General features: G+C 38.8%; 1 protein-coding gene across 6 annotated transcripts in view; it reads right to left on the bottom strand.

The window, feature by feature from the left end:
- LOC126336313 (E3 ubiquitin-protein ligase UBR5) overlaps positions 1-20,630 on the bottom strand; it is a 322,944-nt gene that overhangs the window by 6,914 nt on the left and 295,400 nt on the right. For all 6 annotated transcript variants that reach the window (XM_049999857.1, XM_049999858.1, XM_049999854.1 and 3 more), the window contains exons 43-45: positions 13,684-13,890; positions 13,393-13,540; positions 8,737-8,967 (exon numbers count right to left, since the gene is read on the bottom strand). In XM_049999857.1, coding sequence (XP_049855814.1) covers positions 8,737-8,967; positions 13,393-13,540; positions 13,684-13,890 — 586 coding nt within the window. The remainder of the gene's footprint in view (positions 1-8,736; positions 8,968-13,392; positions 13,541-13,683; positions 13,891-20,630) is intronic.

Genomic DNA, 20,630 nt, shown 5'->3' with positions numbered 1-20,630 from the left:
ACACTGTAATTTGTAACGTTGTAAATAAAATAATTACATGCTACAACTGAAATTAGTTTGGTGTAAATAGAGCAAAAATTTCTATTTTGGTGATAATTCAATCTTCCCTTTTTACAATACACCATGGTTGTGGGACATTTAAAACATACTTTATTTTAATAACAGTAACTGTAATATATGTTGGGAACATAATATCACAGAGATCATAGTTTGTAGCAAATGAATGTCTAAGGTGTATCTCACAATGCTACGAATAAAGTAATTGTAATTGGTGGCACTGCAGGCTACAGTGAATTGCATAATAGTACAAGGATTGTTTACTGCTTTAAGGCACAAATATATAACTGATTTAAGATGTACCCTTCTCAAAGTATACATTTGTGTAGGTGCGCTAAATCTTCACAAGAAGCAGTATGATGGTGCTAGTTGCTCCGCGTATACTTCTGATTGCCTGGGGATTAGTCTACATAAGTGGCACCATCTAACACAGTTCAAGAGGGCCAAAGCTTACAGGAACAAAAATCATTATCAAATAAATAAAAAACAACTAGTTTTTCCTGTTGTTTTAAATAAAAACAATAAAGCTCTAGGGGAAGATGGAATATTTGCTGAAAACCAGGAAATTGGAAGTTAGGCAGCAAAGAAACAGCACTGTTTGATTTTTTAATGTCTGGTAAAAGACAAGATCCATTATAAGACTATGTACAAAGTTTGATATGGAAATTTTAGGACCATCAAGAATGTTTAATCACATCCTATAAAGGAGGATGAGGATCTGGTAGAATGCAATAATTACAGCTCAAGAATACGTGGCCTACAGGTAGAGAACACAGCAGTCACAAATGATTATGCATTATTAGGAAAAAAAGTGATATGAAAATTATTTTAAAAAACTGACTGAAGAGATATGAGATGACAAGAATACCTAGAATAGGAACAAAATAAACAATCAGAAAGTGAAGTATAAAAAGATCAAAGAGACCAGATAAAGTTAAAATCCAGGAGAATGGACAAAACCATTCTGACTCGATAAAAAGTAAAAAGGCTGATTTAGCATGTACAGAAAAAGTACACAGTTTCTTGTAAAGAAGTTTAAGAATACATCACGGTAGTGAAAAAAGAAGTATTTTACAGTTCAGAAAATCTGACACTGAAAAAGAAAGGAAAAAAAGTGGACTACACAAAAAAGAAAGAACTTTAGGAAGATTTTATGACCAAAAACCTGCCTCCTTAGCCAAGGTTGCCAACATGTTGGCATTTGACTGATGTAAATTGTTCTAATCTTCACCACCATTATTTGGTAGGCAACAGAAGGAAAGATGAGAGATTGGGGCATGAAGTTCCTGATCACCACATTCTTCACCACTGTCATGTATTAAATTCGAAACCTCCCCACAGTTTCTCATGGAGTGACGGCATGTGACTGTACTGATTATGATCTGTCTACTGGAATGGGGGCTTTTAAGCTTGTAGATCACTGTGATGCTATCTGAGAGGAGCATATTGCATTGGCACCAGCTTTCTTTTCTTTCAACATCAGACAACACAATCACGACATGATGCTGAACACACATCCAAAAAGTCACTTACACACAACACATACAGTTAACACATAACACTCAGACTCTAAATTACATGTGGAAGATAAAAAACCCTTTCCAGTTAGGTGGCTGAGTGTACCCTTTAAGGTTTCCCAACCAACAAAGCCATGTAACATTCACATATACTTAAAACCAGAGAAGGAAAGGAAGGTTCAAGGATAAAGAGCAAAATCAGAGTGGCACATGGTTTGCACGAGAAGATACAAGATCTATGCACACTCGACAAAAATGTGTGATGGCAGATCAAAACATAAAATTTTCATCATCAAGTTACAAGCAACCAAAACATGGTATGTGGAAATAAAATTATATAATAATAATAATATAATAATAATAATGTATACAGATTATATCAAAATGAAGATGTAACCATGAATAAATTTTATTTGGCAGTAACTTGTTTTTCAAACAAAGATTAATATATTCAAGGGGTTCTGGGAAAAAGAATGTACAACAGTTAAGAACACCTGGTCAGAAGGGAAGAGAAAGAATTTAAGTGAAAATACTGAAAAAGTTATCGGGGATGGTGTGGCGGGGAAGGTGGGGGAGAGGGGGGGAGGGGAAGGACGAAGGAAGAAAGAAACAAATGAACGAATGAACAAATCGATTGTTCACCATGGCTTACAGTATGCCGAATAGCTGAAGAATATGAAATCAAGCTATGGAACATCAACAATTAAGAAAAGGATAGACTGCTACGCACCGCAAAGTTGACACATTGAGTTGTGGAAAGGCACAAAGAAAAGACTGTTATATACAAAGCTTTTGGCCAAAACCATCTCCAGAAAAGAAAGGAAAACACATACATTTACACAAGTAGGCACACCTCACACAATCATGACCACTATCTCCAGCCACTGTAGTGGGCATTTCACATACCAGCTCTGCTTTTATATTGGTATGACTACCAACCAGCTGTCCACCGAACTGTGGTATATAGGGAGTGGCATCAACAGTGCCAGGTAGGGTTCTAGGATATACAGGGACTACTTCATTACCCAGGATATCTGAATCCTTCTATCCACCAATAGCTATCCTGAACTGTGCAGATGAAAGCTACCATTAAAACCATTTCTCCGCCCTCAAAATTACCGGTCTCCAGCTATAACTTCCTGTCTCAACACCCTCTGCCTAACAGTTTCCACCCCTCTATCCAATAACGTCCTCCCAGAACACACCCCCTCACCCACATTGTGCTTGGCCTCGGCCAATGCATTCACCAGCCTTTCCCCCTCCCTGCTTCCTGTCGCCCCCACCCTCTCCGACAGCCTCCTGATGCTGCTGCTGGCAACCTTTTCCTGCTGGCTTCTAGTCCCTGCACACTCCACCAGACAGTGTTCTCCTTTCCCCCCCCACATGTGCTCTCCTATACCTTTCCCTTTGCTGTCCAACTCCTAATTGCTGCTTTTGTTACAGATGTTGCAGTTTGGCTAGAGAAGCTGGAGACAGAAGTTTGTGTGTGTGTGTGTGTGTGTGTGTGTGTGTGTGTGTGTGTGTGTGTGTGTGTGTTCTTGATTGTGTGAATGTGCATGTGTCTTCCTTTCTTTTGTTAAAAAGGCTTTGGCTGGAAGCTTTGTGCACAACAGTCTTTTTGTTGTGCCTGTCTGCAACTCACAGTGAGTAGCAATCTACGTTTTCCATAATTGTAGATGAAGGTGATGATTTTAATTCCACTTAACAATACTCATGCTACAATAATATAAGTAGTTTTTATATTTACTGTACCTAAAAATCACTTGATACTATAATAAAAAAAGAGATTCCTAAAATTATATATTTTTATCTGCCATGAAATGTCTCATATTGTCATATTACAGGCTAAAAAAAAAAGGAGAGATTATTTCAGGTCTCTGTGCAGTCTCCATATACATCTACATACATACTCCATAAGCCACTGTACTCCACAAGCCACCATATGAGGCTTGGCATTGTCCCGTGTACGTACTCTACTAGTCATTTTCTTTCCTGTCCCACTCAAAAATAGAGCGAGGAGAAATGACTGTCTATATGCCTCCACATGAACCATAATTTTTCATATCTTATCTTTGTGGTTCTTATGTGAAATTTATGTTGGCGGTAGTAGAATCACTCTGCAGTTAGCTTCAAACGCTGGTTCTCTAAATTTTCTCAAAAGTGTTTCTGAAAAGGAATGTTGTCTTCCCTCCATGGATTCCCATTTGAGTTCCCAAAATGTTCGCATGTTGTTCAAGTCTAGCAGCCTGCCTTTGAAATCCTTCGATGTCTTCCTCTAAACCGATCTGGTATGGATCTCAAACACTTGAGCAGTACTCAAGAATAGGTCGCAATATGCAGTCTCCTTTACAGATGAATCATATTTTTCCAAAACTCTCTCAATAAACAGAAGTTAACAATTTGCCTTCCTTACCATAATCCTCACATGATCATTCCATCTCATATCGCTTTGCAATTCTAAACCAAGATATTTAGACATGACTGTGTCATGCAAGACACTATTAATGCTGTATACAAACATTACGGGTTTGTTTTTCCTACTCACCAGCGTTAATTTGCTATTTTCTACATTCAGAGCTAGCTGCCATTCATCATACCAACTAGAAATTTTGCCTAAGTCATCCTGTATCTTCCTACAGTCACTCAACTTCAATACTTTCCCATACACAACATCATTTGCAGACAACCGCAGATTGCTGTACATTCTGTTGCGCAAATCATTTATGTATGTAGAAAATCATACTTCCCTGGGGCACTCCTGATGACACATTATCTATGCTCGACAATCGCTTATAATACTTGAAGTCTTGAAGCCACTCACATATGTGGGAACCAGTTCTACATGCTTATACCATTTTTAACAGTATGCAGTGGGGCACAAAGTCAAATGCTTTCTGGAACTCGAAAAAAGTTGTAACTGCTTGTTACCTTTCTGCTATATATCATGTGAGATAAGTGGAAGCCAAATTTTGCATGAGCAATGCTTTCCAAAATCATGCTTATTTGTGGACATAAGCTTGTTGGTCTCAAGAAAATTTATTATATTTAACTGAGAATATGTTCAAGGATTCTGCACAAACCCAATGTTAAGGAGATTGGTCTGTAATTTTGCAGGTCCCTTCTTTTGCCCTACTTATATACAGGAGACTTTTTTTTTCCAGTCACCTGGGACTTTGTGCTGGTCGAGAGATTCATGGTAAGTGCAAGTTAAGTAAGGGACCAATTCCGCAGAGTACTCTTTGTAAAACAAAACTAGAATTCCATCTGGATCTGGGGACTTATTTGTTTTCACCTCTTTCAGTCATTTCTTTATGATGTCATCCGTACTGGGATCTGTTCAATTGTCCAATTATAGTATATTTGTACAATTTCCTGTGTGAGACGGCAAAATTTAAAAGTTTGGCTTTCGTTTTGTTGTCTTCAACTGCCACACCAGACTGTTCAATGAGCGACTTGATGAAAGCCTTAGGCCCGATTAGCGATTTTACATGGACCAGAATTTTCTCGTTTTTTCCGTCAGATCTTGTGCTAAGGTAAGATATTAGTAGTTGCATGCATCATGGATAGATATTTTGTCAGAAGCATGAATTTCTACTAACATTTGACTGTCATTATTTGAGTGTTCTCTTTTGAATCGTGAGTGCAACACCCTTTGCTTCCTCAGCATTTTATTGTTAAACCACAGTGGGTCTTTACTATCCTTAATCCACTTACTCAGCACAAAGTTCTTCCTAGTATGATTTCAAATCTGTTTAAAATTTGGGCATAATTACTCTGTGTCTATATTACATAAAGTAAGTGTTGTCAATTCACTGTCTAAGTGAGATGCTAACAACTGCTTATCTGCACTTTTTAATAGAAACACTCTCCTAGTCTTCTTGACTGATTTAGGTCTAAGTTATTTCCATTGTGTGAGGGTTGCTTAACTAGCTGCTCAAGACAGTTTTCTGAAAATGTGTTCAAAAGCACTTGCAAAACTAACTGACTGTACTCCCTATCAGTGAATCTGTAGACGTCCCAGACTATGGTTGGTAGGTTAAATGCAACTCCAAATATAGTTGGGGCCATGAGTGATGGCAGTTGAGTTTCGGTTCGTTTTGCGCACCTGGGATGACATCCTCCTACAGTCAATGAATGTTCAGCAGTTTTCCTAGTGCTCTGCTGTGAATGTCTTGGCTAGTGCCAGTATTACATGTGGTTGTGGCAGTTATTTGCTGAATTTTTATTCAGTTCGTTGATATCTGTCATGGCTGATGGTGGTGGTAAGAGACTAGTTCTCCATAAAAAAGTGAGACACACAATTCCCAGGATACATGCTTTCTTCAAGTGGAAGCAGAAAACAGTGGACCTATCAGAGACATTACCATATCTCAGGAATGCACTGTAGAAGTGAGTGGCATCAACTTTAGAACTGTTCAGTAGATTGTCAGAGGAGATAATTTATCTGTCCAGACCGTGGAAGACCAGTTTTCATATTGCCACGGAAACGTCACAGGCATGATAAGCCTGTCACTAATTTAGACAATTCAGACATCTTTGTCGAAATGTTATAAGACAAGATATGGTCAATATGTATAAGGTAGGTGAATTTGCTACTGTCAAAAAAATTACGCTGAAAATGCGTGAAACGATTTTAAAAGCAGTGTTACCTCAATGCGAAGAATACTGAAAGATACTGGGTTCAAATATACAAACACAAATGACAGAAAAAAACTTTTAATGGAAAGTTCTGATATCGCTGCTTCAAGGCACAGTTCTTAAGGCATATTCTTGAAATAAGAAAAATATGGCAATCACTTACTTGGACGAAACCAGGATAAACCAGAGTAAAAAAGCGTGTTAGAAACAGTGACGGTTCGGGTGGCTTTAAATTACCAGTTGGTAAAGGGGAACAAATAATTGTGTTTCATGCTAGCTCTGCTTCCAGATTCATACCAAAAAACAAGTAAGTCTTTTGCACAGAAAGGTCAATTCTGGGGATTACCATTCTGAAATGAATTCTGAGACATTTCCATTATGGTTTACAAAATAGTTTCTGCCTTACTTCCCTGAAAATTTGATGATTGTTATGGACAACGCAAGTTATCACTCAGTTGTTGTTGACAAAGCTCCCATGCCGTAGCTTGCAAGTAAAAAGATACAGCACACTTTCAATGAAACTCTGAGTGAATTGTTGCAACTGGTAGGGCTTCACGGGCCTTGGGTAAAAGTCTATGAAATCGCTTGTACTACACAGGAACATTGACATACAGTTTAGCATCTGCCATCATATCATTGCCAGTACAATCAGATAGAACTCGCAGAAGCACAAGTGAAAAAGTATGCCTCACAACAAAATACGACATTTAAAACTGGCGTCACAGAAAGACTTTTGCACAAATCACTTGACCGCATAACTCCTTCAGCACGAATGTGACTTTGCATTTTAACTGACAATCTGCTTGATCCCGTCAATATCACTCTAGACCAGACGAGTTGAACAACGACACCGAATGTGCATGATGCAGATGAGAGTCGCAGCGATTGTAAACAATGAAAAGTGAAGCACACATAAAATAATCATGTTGCCTTTTTCCCTACAGTTTCTCTTCCGCAGCCACAGTTTTATCAGTGATTCTGTGGCATATTTCGTCTTTTACGACTGCAATAAAAGTCTTATTTGTACCAAATGTGTTTTGCTTTATTTTGAAGCATCTTCACTGGACAGTACTTTAGCTTCTGCATTGCTAAGCCATTTGATTACCTGTCATAGCCTTAAGATCATATTCAGCATTTGCCTCGAATGACCTATATTTTAACAATTGCTGTTTCTCTCTCTCTCTCTCTCTCTCTCTCTCTCTCTCTCTCTCTCTCTCTCTCTCTCTCTCTCTCTCTCTCACACACACACACACACACACACACACACACACACACACACACACACACACACACACACACACAAAGAGATTCATTTTTTTAGCACACTGCACTGAAAGGTCAACTTTGTTTTGATCCAAGGTGCTTTAAAATAACGCAAAATGCACCTGGTCCGCATAAAACGTTTATCACAGTCACAAAATATGAAAAATTTTCCAATATTACATGCAATATTCTTGTGGTATAAAAATTATTTCCTTCAGAATATTGTACAACATGTAATTTCTGATAGACTGTGTCTATGTTGGCTGTAATTCAGTGCTGCACATGGCAGCAATGTTTTTTGGTGTTTTATGAAAGTTATTATCTGTAAAATTTAATTTTGCCATTGGACACAAGCGTTTTTATTCCCATGTATGTAGATACACCGGATGAAGTACAAATCGCAACTTGCTGTACCAGGCAACATTGCACATCTCATTCCTTTCGATCCGGACGTCTCACCATGGTTGTCATGTGATGGTGGGGGATTAACTTTCTCCACTGCCCACTGCTCCTGAAACACAAGCTTAGGAACTGTTCAGTGTCTCAGTTTCCAAGCGTGTACTGCACCATCATCTGTAACTGGCAATCAATTCATGTCTGTGCCTCTCCATTCCGTGGTCCACCATCATTCACGGATTTAACTATAGCATTGCATAATTCGGGTATTCACATGCTGTAGACTGGGTGAACATAGACTGGCAATGGGAGGTAAAAGGCCATATACAGATTTTTAAGCCTAAATTGATGGTAGGCAACGAAAACTTCGTACCTCCATCTGTCTCTGAAAACTCTTAATTCCAGTAACTCCATAATCAAAGAGATTTGAAAGTGCATGAATTTCTCTATCTGTCAATAACTAGGCTTCTGCTATAAAGCTACACATGTACCAACTTTATCACTTTTCATTATCTTTTGCGAAACCGTTTTTCTTCACCTCCAAAATTTTACAAAATGCAGTTATGAGGTTTTATTGCCTACCATCAATAATTGCCTATAATGCCATTTTGGGGTCGGTCTCTATACGTATTTGTAATAACATGGTCAAATATGATGCACACCCAACAAAAACCAGTGCTGGCTATAACACAAGGTGCTCATAAAACCCATTTTTAGCCCATTATTAATCTAAATTAATATTTTAAAACAAATTATTTTCAATATACTAGACTGTAAATCTATCAAAGACCAGTTGGCCAGAGAGATGAAAACTAGATTCATTACCACACATATTAATTTCCAGTAATAGTTTTAAAATTCTTACCAGGTCTTGCCTTTCAATGTGAGTCATTTTTTCCACTATCGACCACAACCAACGCTTAAATTTCACAAGTCTCTCACTGGATTCCCCAGATTCATCGTTGAAACTTGTGTATGATATAAGGACAGCTACATTTATATCTCCAACTCCATTAAGCAGCAAACGTAAATCTTCAGCTGTTAATCCATCAAGTGATCCTGCTGGGAGAACATCAAATACCCCGGTACGGATGCTCTGCAATTCACAAAAATATTTCAATATTAATAAACTGATTTGAATACCAAACTACAGCTAACATTAAAAAAAATATCTATTACTCATGATAATGCAATTTTCTAATGTTCAGCTGCAATTTACAATATGTGAAACACCACTAATAAATAGCAAGAAAAGTACAATTAACACAAAATGACACTAGAGTGGTTCTGGCCCTCTAATATTGTTTACAAACATATGTTGTCAACTTTCTTGGGGCCTGGGCTTCCTAATTCTGAATCAGTAGAAGTAGCATCGGAGAAAAATTGCTTTAGCTGATGCTCTATATCTTGCCACATCTATTATTATTATTATTATTATTATTTTTGGAGGGGGGGGGGGGGGGGGGAGTGTTGCAAGATGACAGATTTCGGCCATTACTATCCTTTTGGGGGCGACATTGCAGTACTGACGATAGACATGTATGACTGAATTAGCTTCCGAGTAATGTTAATTCAGAAAAATTAAAAGGTAGCCCGACACCACCTACTGTTAGCAGACAGGCAGATCTCTGTATCTGACAAGTGGCAAGGGTCCCAGTTTCAGAGTTCACTCACAGAGAGCACAAAATGTTATTACCCTAAAGGAAACTGTTTGTTTTCTGACATAAGCAGCACTGGAGAAAACTGGAAAGAACTGGTGTCGACAGCAGACATTTTCAGTATCCCAGAGAGCAGTATGTCATGTGAAAAAGCACTCAAAGTGGCAAATAAGCTCAGTATTCAGGACTTCCTGCATGTAATGGGTGAGTCGACACATTTAAGAAGATTACAATGTGGTGAACACTATAAGGTAAAGGCAGTAAATTTTAGTGAATAGCAAAGTGGCAGATAAAATGAATTTGAGCATAATATTAATAGGTGGACATACTAATTACTGATGGAACCAGGCTTCCTTTCAGAATATTTCTAAATACGACACGTCTGCCTCAATGTAATATTAAGTACCAATGCTGATAGGTCTGTAAAGATCAAGTGTCTTGTAATTGGCAAATCAAAGAAACCTTGTAGTTTTAAAAATGTGAAAATATTGTGCACTAACTACAGTGTATATATAACATCATAACTTTCTGAATAACATTTGCATAGTCTTACTGGAAAAGTGTGAGCCTACCTCTTGGTAGACTTTCACATTACAAATTTAATTATTACCACCTAAACTGCACATGCACACTGCAGACCTTGCATTTGGTCAATATCCATGTTCTGAAGATACATTAGAGGAAAACCATTTTGCAGAAGGCATTACGTTTGATAATTACTGGGAAGGACCAGGCATCCCTTTCAAGTTCAATTCTTGACACACTGCACTACACAGGTTGGTCCATTGATAGTGGCCAGGCCAAAATATCTCACGAAATAAGAGTAAAACGAAAAAACTACAAAGAATAAAACTTGCCTAGCATGAAGAGGGAAACCAGATGGCACTATTGTTGGTCCACTAGATGGCACTGCCATAGATCAAACATATATCAACTGCATTTAAAAAAAAAATAAGACCCCCCATGTTTTATTACATATTTGTGTAGTACATAAAGAAATATGAATGTTTTAGTTGGACCACTTTTTTCGCTTTGTGATAGATGGTTCTGTAATAGTCACAAACATATGGCTCAAAATTTTAGACAAACAGTTGGTAACAGGTACGTTTTGTTTTGTTTTGTTTTTAAATTAAAATACAGAACATAGGTACGTTTGAACATTTTATTTCGGTTGTTCCAATGTGATACATGTACCTTTGTGAACTTATTTCTGAGAACACATTCTGTTACAGCATGATTACTTGTAAATACCACATTAATGCAATAAATGCTCAAAATGATGTCTGTCAACCTCAAGGCATTTGGCAATACGTATAAAGACATTCCTCTCAACAGCAAGTAGTTTGCCTTCTGTAATGTTCGCACATGAATTGACAATGTGCTGCTGCATGTTGTCAGGCGTTCTCGGTGGATCATGATAGCAAATATCCTTCAACTTTCCCCGCAGAAAGTAATCTGGGGATGATAGATTCGGTGAATTTGCGGGCCATGGTAAGATGCTTCGACGACCAATCCATCTGACATGAAATATGCTATTCAATACCGCTTCAACTGCACATGAGCTATGTGCCGGCCATCCATCATGTTGGAAGTACATCATCATTCTGTCATGCAGTGAAATATCTTTTAGTAACATCAGTAGAACATCACGTAGAAAATCAGCATACATTGCACCATTTAGATTGCCATCGATAAAATGGGGGCCAATTCTCCTTCCTCCCATAATGCTGCAACATACATTAATCCGCCAAGGTCACTGATATTCCACTTGTCGCAGTCATCATGGATTTTTTGTTGCCCAATAGTGCATATTATGCCGGTTTACGTTAGCACTGTTGGTGAATGACGCTTCGTTGCTAAATAGAACGTGTGCAAAAAATCGTCATCGTCCCGTAATTTCTCTTGTGCCCAGAGGCAAAAATTGTTCAAAGTCGTTGCCATGCAATTCCTGGCGCATAGAAATATGGTACGGGCGTTATCGATGTTGATGTAGCATTCTCAACACCGACGTTTTGAGATTTCTGATTCTCGTGCAATTTGTCTGCTACTGATGTGCGGATTAGCTGCGACAGCAGCTAAAACACCTACTTTGGCATCATCATTTGTTGCAGGTCGTGGTTGATGTTTCACTTGTGGCTGAACACTTCCTGTTTCCTTAAATAATGTAACTGTCCAGCGAACGGTCTGGACCCTTGGATGATGTTGTCCAGGATTCCAAGCAGCATGTATAGCACACGCCCGTTGGGCATTTTAATCACAATAACCATACAGCAACACAATATCGACCTTTTCTGTAGTTGGTAAGCGGTCCATTTTAACACGGGTAATGTATCACGAAACAAATACCGTCCGCACTGGCAGTATGTTACACGCTACCACGTACTTATACATCTGTGACTATTACAGCGTCATCTATCAAAAAGCGAAAAAAGTGGTCCAACTAAAACATTCATATTTCTTTACGTACTACACAAATATGTAATAAAAAATGGGGGTTCCTATTTTTAAAAAAATGCAGTTGATATCCATTTGACCTATGGCAGTGCCATCTAGCAGGCAAACCATAGTGCCAACTGGTTTCCCCCTTCAAGCTACACAAGTTTTGTTCTTTTTAGTTTTTTCGTTTGACTCTTATTTCGTGAGATATTTGGCCCGGGCACTACCAATGGACCACCCTGTATAGTCAACATACATAGGCTACGCATACTGCCTTGTGGAAACAGTGGGCAATCTTGTAATTTTTTTTTTTACACACATTTCACAGTCAGGTTACCCAAGTGTTCACCAGTTCTGTCATATTAACAAGTCATCACCAGATGATCTGTGTACCATTCTTCTTTTCCTCTGATATTAAAACAGATTGTGTAAAGAAAAATCTATTTTTGTGATCCAAGGCTGAAAGGGATGGAGAGGGTTAAGGAGTCCACTCCACCATTCCCAAAATTCTTCCAAAGAGATGAAGTGGGTTAGGTCTGCCAGATCTGGCTTCTGATAATGACTGTGAAAGCCTCTTCATTTCGATGTGGGAAAAGAAGCAGTTGGATCATCCATGAAATACTTTCTGCATATACACAATAATGTTGTCACCTTTGAAAAGTGTCTATAGAAGCTTTAAATGCAACAGTTAATAATATGGAAATAATGGTCCACTGTATCTACGAACTAGAAAACCAGATAAGCTGCTAAAAGAAATTTAAACAAGCTATAATTCTGGATATTTGTGTGAAAAAGTTGAAACTACCAATTTGTTCAGAAAGTATCAAACGTGTGTGAAAGCGAGGATTTTAAATTAATAGCCAGTACGATTAATACAGTGTCCTGCAACCTCTTCAAACTACCCAACAAAGGTAAAGCTACTGGACTCCTGTGGATCAATCAAATAGAAAAAGATCCAATAGAACTTCATATTAGGAAAGACTTATTAATAACTAACAGTGGTAATTAATATTTAGATGTTTAAACCAAACTCTTCTGATTATCTCTTACAGAAATTAACCACAATGAGAGCAAGAAATCGTTTGAAAACGTAAGATAGGAGTTTAGCACCCTGAATCATTGTAAGGCACACATATGAGACTGTTGACTCTGGTAGCTTCTGGACGAATCCTTTTTCAGAGCTACTGAATATGTACTCAAGATCTGAAGAAGGATTCATCTGAAAGCTAACAAGATTCTCAGCCATGTTTATGTGATTTTTTGCAGCAAAACTCTTAACAATTTAGAAAACTTAAGAATAAGGTAAAGCAGTTGAACTGTACTACAAACCACAAATTTATCTCTAAGAAAAAGTGCTTTGCTATGTTAACTTATTTCTCGCCAGGAAGTCTGTGTACGATCTGGGGGGGGGGGGAATGAACTCTTACCTCAAGTGCTTTCTCCTGAACTTTTATCATCCGACATTCAGCATATTTACGCACATAGTCATACACATTTTGAGCAGTTACTTCCACATCTCTGCCACCCGGTATTAACTCCAAAGACCCTCCACCCTCTTCAGGGCTCAGGTCAATGCTGTAAAATGACAGAGAGGGATACACATAACAACTGTACACAGTAATTCGTTTCCACACTAGGCCTAACTAAAATATAAAATAAATAAATAAGTAACATTAGTACATACATCTCACAGAACGTAGACAGTAATATGAATTTACCTGAAAGTGAGATCCAGAGCTGAGAACAAACTATTGCTGTCTTTAGTCTCTGCATCAACTACTAACTGCCGGAGGCTTTCATAAATAACAGGATCGAAGAAAGCCAGGTCATGAAATCGAATTGGCCTTCCCAGTATAAATTTCATGACATGTCGATTCAGGAATATTGGACACAGCTCATTCTGTAGCAGGCAGAGTCCGAGAAGCCTGAAATTTACAAATTCAAGAGACAAATGAAAGTCCGGTCATTATAGAGTTGCGTTTGACGCATTAAACATTTGGACACGTGCTACTCATGTATTCTTAATGGTTTCTGAAACAGCGTTAACAATAATCTATTGCAGTATACAATAAGCTACCACCACCCCCCTTATGAATCAATTATCAACTGAATTAGACACACCTGCCAGGTAGCATGTAGCAACCTCTTTTGCCCTGATGATTATGGCATGAACTATATAATAACAGAAAACTCCACAATCTCACTGACTGTGGGAAGCATTGCCCTTTGTCATTTTTGACAAATCCATAACTGTAACAAGTGTACCTTTATGCACACATTAGTTCAATTGACCTTTCCTCTTGTGCACAGTGTCCAACAGCTGTGTCCCTGTGCCAGTCAAAATGTCATTTTGTCAGCAGAGAAATAAGTGTGGGGCAGTGGTACCTGTATGTAGCCCCTGATGTGGAAATGTTTCTGCACAGTTTGGCTCTTCATGAATTGCCATCATCAAATACTGAATTGGCAAACCGCATTGATTTGTCGCCTGAAAAGCCAAGTGCCTGCACATCCATGAAGATAGGAGATTCTGAGGCAACAGATACCTATTAGTTGGCCATGGTCTAATCTTGCCTATGTAGCACTTGATTGTTACCAGATGGGCAGTGCCAATTGTGTGACACAGTAGGTAATCTACATCAGCTCCCCACCCCTCTTTGCTAATTAATTGCACTTGTTGAGTGTAAAGGTCTATCTTCTATAAAATTATGAGACAGAATTGCTGGCCAGTACTCATCACAAAGAGAAATATCAGTACTACCTACAGACTCACAAAAAAGTACATAGAGAATCCTAGCTTTCGGAACTACTTACGGCTTCCCACGGAAGGACTGGGGAAGGTTAAAGAGGAAGAAAAGGCCATTCATCTATATAAAACATTGTGCGGTGGACACAAATGAATAAACAACACAAACGGTTTTTAGGACTTGCTCTGTCTTTGATGTTGTAGGATTTACAGACAGTAGCTTGTAGTGGGCGAGTGCTTGAGGTGGTTTCTACAGAGAGGGGGGGGGGGGGGGTGGTGGTAAAGTGCAGGGTTAGGAACTTAAGGGTAGGGATAACCATTTGGGAATGCCACAACGTTCGAGTAGGATGTTGCAAAGATTAAGACAGTGACAGAAGGTGACAGGAAGTGGAGTGAAGAGGATATCAAGGGAGAGAGGACTTCATAACGGTGCTTGACTCGAGAAAGCTGTAGCCTCAGTGGAGAGAGGATAGAGGATAGAGGCTACAATATAAAAGGCAGAGTAACTTGTTAAACCACACATTGTTTATCAACTAACTTGTATGTACTGAAGTGAAGCAAAAAGGGATTCCCTGGTTATGAGTTACAAGTAAGTTCTCACTTCTTGACTGATGTCACCCCAATGTTTCTCGTGCTCAGCTTTTGCCTTATTTTAACCTCCAGTTGTCCTGTCGTATTTTCTTGAAGCTGTGTACCTGCTACATATTACCACTAATTATACTGTATTGACTTCTTTAACAACTGCAAAGGGTCGAGGGCTGCAAGAGAACTCACTACTATGCTGACTCACTAAGAAATGGCGTAACTACTTTAGAAAGAACTCTTATATATTTTGTTGCTCAAATGAAACCACTGCACAGTCTGGTGAACAGATTTCACATTAACTCTAGCAACATCTATGGAGTGAATCCTGTGACATCATATCAGACATAAAACAATTTCAATCGCTTTATTGGGTGTTTGCATCAGTAGACAGTGACACTTTCTGATACTCAGAACACTGCCACGCCATGGCGCCAAAACCCAAACGACCCCTTTACACCAAGTGAAGATGCTCATTGCTGTTCCACTCTGCCAATGTCCTGTGTCCAAGCTTTGTTCATCATCTCTGCACATATCAACATAAAGTGTGAAAAGAGGCATGTTCACTACCTAAAGTACATTTTCCACTTTCAGAATCATCTTTTATTGGCCTAAGAGGATAACAGTGGATCATGTTTTTCAGCAAACTCTCAGTTACACTGCTGTACATATAACCACCACTAACCTGACTGAACACTTGAATGGGCAGAGAACAACTGTTTGCTTCAAGGACAGTTGGTACCCAGTATAAAGCTGGCTTCACAACATGGCTGAAGGGACCTGACTGCCAAACAAACTACATGGGCTATGGACTACTTGGATTCACTCACATGATACTAGTTTCCTTGATCTGTGGAGACGAGAATATGTTCTCCATCACATCCTTGCATCTTGAAACTTATAAATACACTATCTTTTATCTGCAGGAGCTGAGTACCTGCTTTTCCTTCTTACCCTTCCCCTCTCCCAACTCCAAGGAAGGTTATAATAATGCATGTAGTTTTATTTGGGCTAATCAGCAACACAACACTTCTCCTGAAGGTAAACAGGAGCTAGCAAGTCTGTCTCATAATTTTATAGTTTTCTCAAGACATTTCTCCTTTTGGTACAATTAAATCAGTTGCGGGTAGGGCACTTCTGTAATAATTTATCTGTATGCTACTGTATTACAAAATTTGATACTGTGGACAACAGAGGGAAAGCTTTTTTTGTGAACAGCTTTCATGCAGAATTTGTATCTCTGTAGGTTTTTTTTAAGTGGAAGTGTTGTTGTGTCTGAAAATCCACATTGAAATATTAAAACAAATTACAGATATGAAATTTATAACTGCCAGACTGACTTTCAGATGATGGTTTATCCAAAGATCTATCCCCCCCCCCCCCCCCCCCCCCCCGGGCAACTGTGGTCACTGAGAAAGCATACAACTAATTGATAGGTTGAATTGCTCAGCGTCATTCTCGAGTTTTGCATAGGTGAAATTTGACATTCAATGAGGAAAAGAAGAAATTATCCGGATTTTTAATGGAGAGAAAATTAATTGTGCAAGAGACTGTTATTCAATAGAAGGAAAAAGAAGAGAAGAAAAAACAGTTTGAGAAAATCAACTGGGGGAAAGGAATGAAAGGAAAGCCACCTGATAGAATTTTGACAAAGCATAACTTAAATCATTGCAAACATTCAATTTAAGAATCGAGTATGAGAACTGTATACCTGGAAGAGACCTGCAGAAATGAGGACTGAGATCATAATCTATTGGTTATAAACTGATCTAATCCTACATCTACATACATTTCCATAAGCCACAGTACGGTGAATGGTGAAGGTTACCCTGTACCATGACTAGTCGTTTCCTTTCCTGTTCCACTCGCAGATAGAGTGAGGGAAAAATGGCTGTCTATAAGCCTCTGCAGGAGCCCTAATTTCTCATATCTTATCTTCGTGGTGCCTACGCAGAAAGTATTGTTGGCAGTTGCAGGATGGTTTTGCAGTCATCATCATATGCCGTTTCTCTAATTTTCTCAGTAGTATTCTTTGAAATGAATGTCTTCTTCCCTTGAAGGATTTGCACCTCAGCTCCTGAAGCATATCTGCAATATATGCATGCCCATTGAACGTATTGGTAACAAATCTAGCAGCTAGCCTCTAAGTGCTTTGATGCCCTCTTTCAATCCAACCACGTGTGGATCCCAAACACTTGACTAGTACTCAAGAACAGATTGCACTAGTGTCCTATAGGTGGCCTCCTTTACAGATGAACCACATTTTTGTAAAATTCTCCCAATAAATTGAAGCTGACCATTCACCTTCCCTACCACAATCCCCTCATGCTCGTTCCATTTCGTATCGAATCACAATGTGAATGTGTCAAGCAGCACATGACTAATGCTGTATCCGAACATTATGGATGTTTTTTTCTACTCATCCGCATGAACTTACATTTTTCTACACTAAGGGCCAACTGCCATTCATCACACCAACTAGAAATTTTGTCTAAGTCACTTTGTATCAACCTACAGTAACTTGTCTTTGACACCTTCCTGCACACTACATCATCAGCGAACAACTGCAGATAGTTGCCCATCCTGTCTTCCATGTCATTTAGTACATAGAAAATCACACTTCCTTGGGCCACTCCTCATGCAACTCCTGTCTCCGATGAATACAACAACATACTGGACAACATATTGGGTTATATTACTTATGAAGTCTTTTAGCCCGTCACACATCTGGCTGACTATTCCGTATGCACATACATTTGTTAACAGTCTGCAGCAGGGCTTTTCAGAAATCTAGAAATATGGAAGCTGTCTGTCGGCCTTCACCCATCGTTCGCGTTATATAATGTGAGAAAAGTGCAAGCTGGGTTTTGCATGAACAATGCTTTCTAAAGCTCTGCTGATTTGTGGACATGTGGTTTTCGGCCTTTAGGAAATTTATTATATTCGAACTCATAATACACTATAGAAATCTGTACAAACATATTAAGGATATTGGTCCGTAATTCTGCAAGTCCATTTCTTTTAACCTTCTTATAAATATGAGTCACCTGCATTTTTTTTTCCACTCACTTGGCACTTTGTGCTGGTCGAGACATTCACAATGAATGAAAACTAAGTAAGCTGCCAATGATGTAGAGTACTCTTTGTAAAACTGATTTCAGATTCCATCTGTACCTAATGACTTCTTTGTTACCAACTCTTTCGGTTGTTTCACTATGCCAGGGATGCTTATTACTATGTCAAACATACAGGGGACTGTGTGGCGGTCAAACAGTATCTCAGAATTAATCTTCTACATGAATTATTTCTTGAATATGGAATTTAAAACTTTGACCTTCTTTTTGCTATTTTCTACTGACCAGACTGGTCAATGAGCGACTGGATGGAAGTCTTGGAGCCACTTAGCGACTTTACATAGAACCAAAACTTTTACGGGTTCTCCGTCCTATTTTTAACCAAGGTGTGATGGTGGTAGCTGTTGTATGCTTCATGCACAGTTCTTTTCATATACGCCAGAATTTCTACTAATCTTTGCCTGTTGTCATTTGTGCATCCTCTTTTGAACCACGAGTGCCTTAACTTCCTCAGCATTTTCTGAATTTCTTTATTAAATCACGGTGGTGCGCTAGGCACATACTTGTCCAGAAAATGATTTACAATCAGTTTAAAATTTGCCCATAATTCTTGTATGTCCATCATTCTGGAACTAAACTGTCTAGGTGAGATGCTAACAACAGATTATCTGTTCTTTCTAGCAGAAACACTCTCCTAGCCCTCTTGACTCATTTATTAACTAGTCGTTATGATGACCTCATGATCACTAATCACCATCTCTATACTGACCCCATTGATAAAGTAGCTTGTAGCTACAAGGACCAAAATATTTCCAATGCGTGTGAGCTGCCAAACTAGCTTCTTCAGACAGTTTTCAGAAAAGTGTTCACAATTGTGGGTGGTTGAGTGGTCTACGTAAGATACACACCATGTAATGTAACACAGTGGCAAATTATGTGGAACATTTGTTGGTTGTCTTGAATATTGCTAGAGGCCAGTGTGAACTAAGTTGTTCAGAGTAACACAGAATAGAAAGTAAATGGAATGGAAACTTGGCTCCAATCCATGCATCAAATTTTAGTGTGCTTGCGAGAAGTCAGTTTTTTGAAGCACTGCAAAGTTATAAATATATAATGAGCAGTAGTAAGAGAGAAGACCACACAGGAAAAAAGAGCATTCTCACAAAGTGACCAGTAAACAACGAAAGCCCACTGAACAGTAATAAATACTGTATGTAAATGACACAAAAGTACATCAACTCCTGCAGCTGGATTTTTGGTAAAGTTCTCCTTCTTCACTGAAAAAAATTAAAAACAACTTGTTTCACATTGGTCATTTTCTTCACTACTGTACGTAATACCTTCACCGATTCTTGGGAAACTAACTGGCACTCAAAATTGATTTCTTTTGCACCTTACAGTTTCATGTCACAGCTTAATGATGAACTATCAATTGTTTCAATAATGGTCTAGTCACTGTGATACTTAATTTTCTAGCACACTGCAGCATAAAATTTGCAGGGCTTGCAGGGAAAAATGTGCTTATTTCAGGTGAAATGTTGCTTTGTATTAAATGTAGCTAACATATCAAAATTGTTTTCAAAATTGGAATTAAGAGCCACATTTCACTACAGTATGGAGGAAAAAAATTTTAAAAATGGAAAATTCTGGATGGAATGTAACAATATTACGAGAACACGCATAAACTGCACCACACACAACTACAGTCTCAGGCAACTGACAGTGTGGTTTCAGTTGCCTGAGACTGCAGTCATTTGTCAGGTTGCATTCGCGCGTGTGTGTTTTGTCTATTGTTGACGAAGGCCTTAGTGGCTGAAAGCTTTAATTACGAGAGTCTTTTTGTTGTGCCTACCTGCGACTCAGCATCTCTGCTATATGGTGAGTAGCAACTTTCCTTCTAATTGTATTAAAAAAGTTAAAGTATTTTATTTGAGTGCGCTGCCTGATGGTGCCACATGCAAGAAGCCTGCAGCTCAGTTGTGAACAGTTCGTGCAAGTAAAAATGGTTCAAATGGCTCTGAGCACTATGGGACTCAACTGCTGTGGTCATCAGTCCCCTAGAACTTAGAACTACTTAAACTTAACTAACCTAAGGACATCACACACATCCATGCCCGAAGCAGGATTCGAACCTGCGACCATAGCAGTCGCACGGTTCCTGACTGCGCGCCTAGAACCGCGAGACCACCGCGGCCGGCTTCGTGCAAGTACACACTTATTAAACGAATATGACTGATATTACGTATATTTTAGTGAACTTATAGAT

Source organism: Schistocerca gregaria, chromosome 2, assembly GCF_023897955.1.
Source record: "Schistocerca gregaria isolate iqSchGreg1 chromosome 2, iqSchGreg1.2, whole genome shotgun sequence".
In the NCBI taxonomy this organism is placed as follows: Eukaryota; Metazoa; Arthropoda; class Insecta; order Orthoptera; family Acrididae; genus Schistocerca; species Schistocerca gregaria.
The sequence above is the reverse complement of the archived record's forward strand: the minus strand, read 5'-3'. Positions and strand labels throughout refer to the sequence as shown.